Raw genomic sequence first — 7016 nt, forward strand, 5'->3', positions numbered from 1 at the left:
TGTTCGTTGATATGTTAGAAGCGGAGTAACCTCGAGAAAGTGTTAAAATGATACGAAGAGACTAATTCAGTGCTCAGCTGGGAAAAATGTCATTTCATGATGAAAGAAGGATTTCTCTTAGGGCATCAGGTATCGGGAAAAGGTTTGGAAGTAGATAAAGCCAAAATAGAAGGTTTAAAGCATCTTCTAAATCCAAAAAATGTTACAGATGTTCGAAATTTTTTAAGCCATGCAGGATTTTGTCAAAGGTTTATATAAGACTTTTCTCATATTTCTAAACCTCTGAATTAACTCCTCCAAAAAGAGACACATACCAAAACTATATCAAAGCTTTTGAGGTAATAAAAGAAAAACTCATCTACTCCTGTAATCATCACTCCTAATTGGTCAGAACCTATTATTATTATGTGTGATGCTAGTGACTATGTAGTAGGTGCAATTCTAGGACAAAAGTGAAATAATTTATTTGGGGCTATTCATTATGCTAGCAAAACACTAAATCTAACACAGTGCAACAACATTACAACTAAGAAAGAGATGTTGGCGGTAGTGTTCACTTGCAAAAAAATTCAACCTTACTTAATGGCGAATTGAGTACATGTGTATACTGATCATTCTGTATTAAAATACATTATGATGAAAAAAGAAACAAAATTTAGACTAATGATATGGGTTTTATTACTTTAGGAATTTGATTTGGATATTGTATAGGAAGGGTACTGTGAATCAAATCGCAGATCATTTATCCAGAATTGAAAACAAGTTAAAAGTAGATGATATTTAATAAATTAAAGAGAGTTTTGCAGATAAGCAATTATTCAAAGTAGACATTAATTAGCCCAGACCAGGTAAGCATCTAACACCATAGTATGCAGATTATGTCAATTATATTGCAATAAGGGTTTTCCCAGATCAGGCATCTTGGCAATAGAAAAAGAGGATAGCTCATGAATCGAGAAATTATGTTTGGGAGGAACCATATGTGTTTCAACAATACGCGGATCAATTAGTTTCACGATGTGTAGTAGAGGAAAAGATACATGATATCTTACAAGGTTGTCACACATCTCCTTGTGGAGGGCACTTTGGTGGAAAAAGGACAACACAAAAGGTACTACAATCGAGGTTTTACTGGCCAACTATGAATAGAGACACTTATGAATTCGTACAAGGATGTGATAGGTGTAAGAGAATTAGGAACATATCAAAAAGAGATGAAATGTCGTAAACGGGGATACTTGAGATTGATGTGTTTGATGTTTGGGGATTGATTTCATGGGACCTTTTTTGAGTTCTTTTGGGGATTGGTACATCTTTCTAGGTGTAGATTATTTCTCAAAATTGGTTTAAGTTGTCGCACTACCTACTAATGATACAAAATCAGTAGTGAGATTTCTAAGAAAAATATCTTTGCCAGGTTTGGTACACTGCCAGCGTTGGTCCATATACAATAAATTAGGTAACTCCTCATGGAATAATATAGTTGATTGTAAAATGGGGATGACATTTTCTCGTTAATTTCCAAAGAGTAAAACATTATTTTTGAGGAAAAATTAACACCGTAGTTGATGAACAAACTTTACAGTGTAGCATGCTTTGGGATTTCCAAGAAATTAATGGGAAATCAACAAACATAAATAGTGAGAATAAAGGTGACCAAAGTAATGACTTTAAAACACATAGAGAAATTTGGTTGTCATGTCGCGACACTGCTCCCGAATGTTTCGACAATGAATGATGTAACAGCCCGATTTAGGTCCTAGTCAGAACAGTGGTTTCGGGACCAAAAATCTGACGAGGAAAAATTTTATCATCATTATATTTTTATGGTCTACAATTTCACAGAAATATTTCGTGAAAATTTCGTTCGAAAATTTTGACGTTTGGGCACTCAATTTAGTCAAAAGGACTAAATTGTAAAAAGTGCAAAAGTTGAGTTCTATATGTTACAATTGTCCAATTGTTATGAACTTTTAAATTGGAGGTCCTCATATGGTAATTAGACCATTGGTTAAGATGGTAGACAAAAATGGACATGGTTAGGCATGTGTCCAAAGATTTTCTAAGGGCATTTTGGTCATTTAGTTATTAAAATGAATTAAAAACAAAATTAAAAGCCAATTTTTGTCCATCTTCATGCTAAGGCCGAATTTTACAAGGGGGGAAGCCATAGTTAGGGTTTTCAAGCTTCCAAGCCTCATAGTAAGTGCATCCAAGCCTCGTTTTTAATTTTTTTTTACGTTTTTGGAGTCCTCATAGCTCGGTTTAGCTTATTCTACCATTAATTCCTGTTAGGGTTCATATTTTGAAAAATACCCATAGGTGAAATGTTTTTATTTTGATGTTTTATGGTAGAATATGAAGTTTGAAATTATGTTAAACAACTTTTGCTAGTCGATTTTAAGTGAAACCGAGTAAAACAACATAATCGGTGAAAATACCAAATGTTCATAAGTGTTAGACTGGGAATTTGATGTTACCATAGAAGGGAAAAATGTTTAGCATGTCATAAAACATAATAATAAGGGATGAAGTTTAATTTCTGAGCTTTGGGACAAAAGTGGAAATATGCAAAAGTTTAGGGGTAAAATTGTAATTTTGCCAAAATTGAGTCGAGGGCTATTTTGGATTAATGTGAATATTAAACAAGCTAAGTTTGATATTATAGGTCAAGAAGAACATGGAATCAATCTCAGCCAGGGAAAGAAAAATATTTCGGATTAAATTGCAAAATAACTACATTTTGCATCGAGGTAAGTTGTATGTAAATAATACATCATTTATAATTATTTTTAATATTTTGTTATAATATATGAGAAATGGTTGAATATGAAATAGTTATTTAACAATTAGAAATTTAGTATTGATAGTTGAATTGAACAAAATTAGCTTGAATTGGGGATATATGATTGTCGAGTAAAAATTGAAGTAGTTCGAATCGAATTATTAAATTTGTTATGGTATTGGACTGAAATATTTGTTATAATATATGATAAATGGTCACATGGGTGGTACTATGTGCAAACCACTGAATATTCGTTATTAGTTCAACATGTTCAACGGGATATGAGTAATTGCAAACAAATATGAATATGTGATTGAAATGTGATAAATTGCAAGGGAGTAACTGGAGTGATAAGGTCTCGTACTGTGCCTACAAATTAAATTGTTACTGAATGTTGAATACATTGTTATAGTGTTATATGAATGAGTGAAATTGAAACATAACAGATTTGGCCAGTGACAGTGACCTTAGTTCGAAAAATCACCAAAAATTATAGGAATTGAGTTAGTGGTTGAATGAGATATGAAATTAAAGCTTAATGAGTCTATTTTCATATAAAAGAGAAAGAATATACCAAAGCATTATATATTCTAAGATATTGGAATTTTCGTGACACTGGGTTAGAATAATTTCGAAATCCCCTATTCTGAATTTGGAAAATCACTAAAAATTGTAAAAAAATAATTATGGTTTGTGATTTACATGATTAAATTTCTCAATGAGTTTACTTTCAAGAGAAATAAACGAGAACATCTTTTGAATTCTTTAAAAGACATAATTAATTTTTAGTGAAGAGGGGTGAGAGCTGTCGAGTTGTGAAACAGGGGAAAATTTAAAGAATAAAATTTACTAATTGGCTAAACCAAAAATTCATAAAATTTTTCGGTAACAAGATATATGAGTCTAGTTTCAAGAAAAATTTACGGATCTTAATTTGGAGTTCTGTAGCTTCGGATAAAAATAATTTAGTGACTATGATGCGAATAAATAGCTTGCTAGAACTTGAATAAAGAATGAATTTATGTGTGATTATGATTATATTATCTATGGAAATATGCTAGAAACTTGTTTCTTAATTACATTATTACTTACTAAGCTATATGCTGATCCCTTTCTCTTTTCGCTTGTTTTATAGTGTTACCAAGCCAGCTCAGAAATCGGAGGTTGTCAGAGATCCAGTCACACTATCAACTTCCTTTTGGGTATTTTAGTCAAAAATATTATTTTGGAATTATGGCATGTATAGAGGACTTGGTCATTTTTTTATATGTCACAAATTTTTCTGTATATACTATATAATAGTTTATTTTGGATAAGTCATCAATATGGACTAATATGGATTAAATTCCACGTGTATGAAATTTCAATGTTGTGTTGATAAATTTTAATGTATGTAAATGTTTAAATGCAAAAAGGGACTTTAAAATAAAATATGAAAAAATTAATTTTGTTAAAGTTCTGTAATGCCTTGTACACGGTCCGAGCATCTGACACGGGTAAGGGGGTGTTACATTTTAGTGGTATCAGAGCTATGGTTTAGTCGGTTCTCAGACCAACGTAAAGTGTGAAAGTTTATCTATACATGCCATAAGTATACTGAGATAGTGTGATGACTCTTGACAATTTAAATTGTTTTTTATAGTAAATGGATCCCGACCGAGCTGTAGTTGATGATGTAGAGAGTAATAAACCGGCTCTCGCGCAAGGGACTGTGCTTGAGGATAGTAGACCTGAAACACAAAGCCAGGGAGATGGGGATTGGAAGCCTTTCTCCATATGATGAACAATTGATATACAGAATTTGTTCGAGCAAATCCGAATGTTCAACCTCCTCCACCCCCTCCTATTCCCCAACCTGTCCCCGTAGCTCCATAAGGTGTTCATTTGGTAAGATTGAGTAAGCCTCCGGTTGATAAAATCCGAAAGTAAGGGGCTGAAGAATTCAGGGCTAATATAGACGATGATCTCGAGAAAGCAGAGTTTTGGCTTGAGAATTCTATTCAGGTATTTGATGAGCTATCTTGTACTCCTGAAGAATGCTTGAAATGTGTTATATCTTTACTAAAAGATTCAGCATACCGATGGTGGAAGACACTGGTATCTGTGGTTCCAAAAGAAAGGGTTACATGGGATTTCTTCCAGGAGGAATTCAGAAAGAAGTACATAAGCCAATGGTTCATTGATAAAAAATGTAAAGAGTTCCTCGAGTTAAAGCAGGGCCGAATGTCTGTGGCAGAATATTAAAGAGAGTTCATCAGACTCAGCAAATATGCTCAGAAATGTGTGTCCACAGAGGCTATCATGTGTAAGAGATTCGAAGATGGATTAAATGAAGATATTAGACTATTAGTTGGGATTTTGGAATTGAAAGAATTTGTCGTATTGGTTGATCGAGCTTGTAAAGCTGAAGAACTGAATAAAGAAAAGAGGAAAGTTGTGATTGAGGCACGAGATGCAAGAAAGAGGCCAATGAGTAAATCATTCCAAACTTAGTCAAAGAAGCCCAAAGAGATGAATCCTCGACTGACTACTTCAGCTGGGTATTCATGCCGAGATCGGGGGAGATCATATTCGAGTTTTGGAGCTCAAGCTACTTCAATGGCAAGTGTGGGTAGTGTGAATTCTAATAAACCCGAGTGTCAGCATTGTGGTAGGCGACATCCTGGTGAGTGCTGGTTAATTAGCTGAGCTTGTTTTAAGTGTGGTTCTCGAGAACACTATGTTAGAAATTGTCCCGAGAAGATTGAAGAAGAAAAATTTTAGAATGTTAGATCGTGTGATATTGTCAGCAGAGGTAGACCGCCGAGAAATACCGGAAGCAGAGCTAGCAATAAAAGTGTAATGAAAGATACAGTTGTGAGACCAAAAACTAAAACACCCACTAGAGCTTATGCCATCCGTGCTCGAGAGGATGCGTCATTCTCTGATGTGATTACTGGTACATTTTCTCTCTATGATATTCATGTTATTGCATTGATTGATCTCAGGTCTACTCATTCCTATGTTTGTGTGAATTTAGTATCTAATAAGAGTTTGCTTGTTGAATTTACTGAGTTTGCGATTAAAGTGTCAAATCCTTTAGGCAAATATGTGTTAGTTGATAAGGTTTGCAAGAATTGCCCTTTGGTGATTCAAGGTCATTGTTTTCCGGCTAATCTGATGTTGTTACCATTTGATGAGTTTGATGTTATTCTAGGGATGGATTGGTTGACATTGCATGATGCCAAGGTGAATTGTAGACAGAAAATTCTTGAGTTGAAATGTGAAAATGGTGAAATTCTTCGGGTTGAAACAGATGAATCAAATAAATTGCCTATGATGATTTCGCACATGTCTGCTCAGAAATATATGAGAAAAGGGTGTGAAGCTTATCTTGCTTATGTGTTAAATACTAAGATGACTGAGTCGAAGCTTGAATCAGTACCGGTAGTCTGTGAATTTCTGGACGTATTTCTAGAGGAATTGTTTGGGTTACCTCCGATTAGAGAAGTTGAGTTTGCTATTGATTTGTTACCTGGGACTGCACCAATTTCTATTGCTCCGTATAGAATAGATCCAACCGAATTGAAAGAATTAAAAGCTCAATTGCAAGAGTTGTCAGATAAAGGACTTGTAAGACCGAGTTTTTCTCCTTGGGGTGCTCCTGTATTATTTGTGAAAAAGAAAGACGGCTCTATGAGACTTTGTATTGATTATCGACAGCTCAACAAAGTGACTATAAAGAACAAGTATCCGTTGCCAAGAATTGATGATTTGTTCGACCAGTTAACAGGGGCAACAGTGTTTTCAAAGATCAATTTGAGATCCGGTTACTATCAGCTGAGAGTTAAAGAGTCAGATGTGCCAAAAATTGCTTTCAGAACGAGGTATGGCCACTATGAATTCCTTATGATGCCTTTCGGTTTCACTAATGCTCCAGCTATTTTTATGGACTTGATGAACCAGATTTTCCGACCGTATTTGGATATATTTATGGTGGTGTTCATAGATGATATTTTGATTTATTCTCGGAATGAATCCGAGCACGCCGAACATTTGAGAATTGTGTTGAAGATTTTGAGAGAGAAGAAATTGTTTGCTAAATTTAGTAAAAGTGAGTTTTGGCTCCGTGAGGTCAGATTCTTGGGACACATAGTTTCAAATGATGGTATTCGGGTTGATCCAAGCAAAATTTCGGCAATTGTTGATTGGGAACCACCAAAAAATGTATCTGAGGTTAGAAGCTTTTTGG

The 7016-nt window shown here is 34.4% G+C and overlaps 1 protein-coding gene across 1 annotated transcript; it reads left to right on the forward strand.

Moving 5' to 3' along the window:
* The first annotated feature begins 4430 nt into the window (after positions 1-4430).
* Positions 4431-5029, forward strand: LOC105781415 (uncharacterized). Its single transcript, XM_012605956.1, has 3 exons — positions 4431-4509; positions 4584-4648; positions 4790-5029. The coding sequence occupies exons 1-3, from the start codon at positions 4431-4433 to the stop codon at positions 5027-5029; spliced, it is 384 nt and encodes a 127-aa protein (XP_012461410.1).
* The last annotated feature ends 1987 nt before the right edge of the window (positions 5030-7016 follow it).

The sequence above is a fragment of the Gossypium raimondii genome, chromosome 13 (assembly GCF_025698545.1).
Source record: "Gossypium raimondii isolate GPD5lz chromosome 13, ASM2569854v1, whole genome shotgun sequence".
NCBI classification, from domain to species: domain Eukaryota; kingdom Viridiplantae; phylum Streptophyta; class Magnoliopsida; order Malvales; family Malvaceae; genus Gossypium; species Gossypium raimondii.

Excerpts from the sequence above, each read along its gene's own strand:
- LOC105781415 (XM_012605956.1), top strand. The coding sequence starts at position 4,431 with ATGGATCCCGACCGAGCTGTAGTTGATGATGTAGAGAGTAATAAACCG. Across the intron at positions 4,510-4,583 it reads AGGGACTGTGCTTGAGGATA|AATTTGTTCGAGCAAATCCG; the intron begins GTAGACCTGAAA and ends ATTGATATACAG. Across the intron at positions 4,649-4,789 it reads CTATTCCCCAACCTGTCCCC|GTATTTGATGAGCTATCTTG; the intron begins GTAGCTCCATAA and ends AATTCTATTCAG.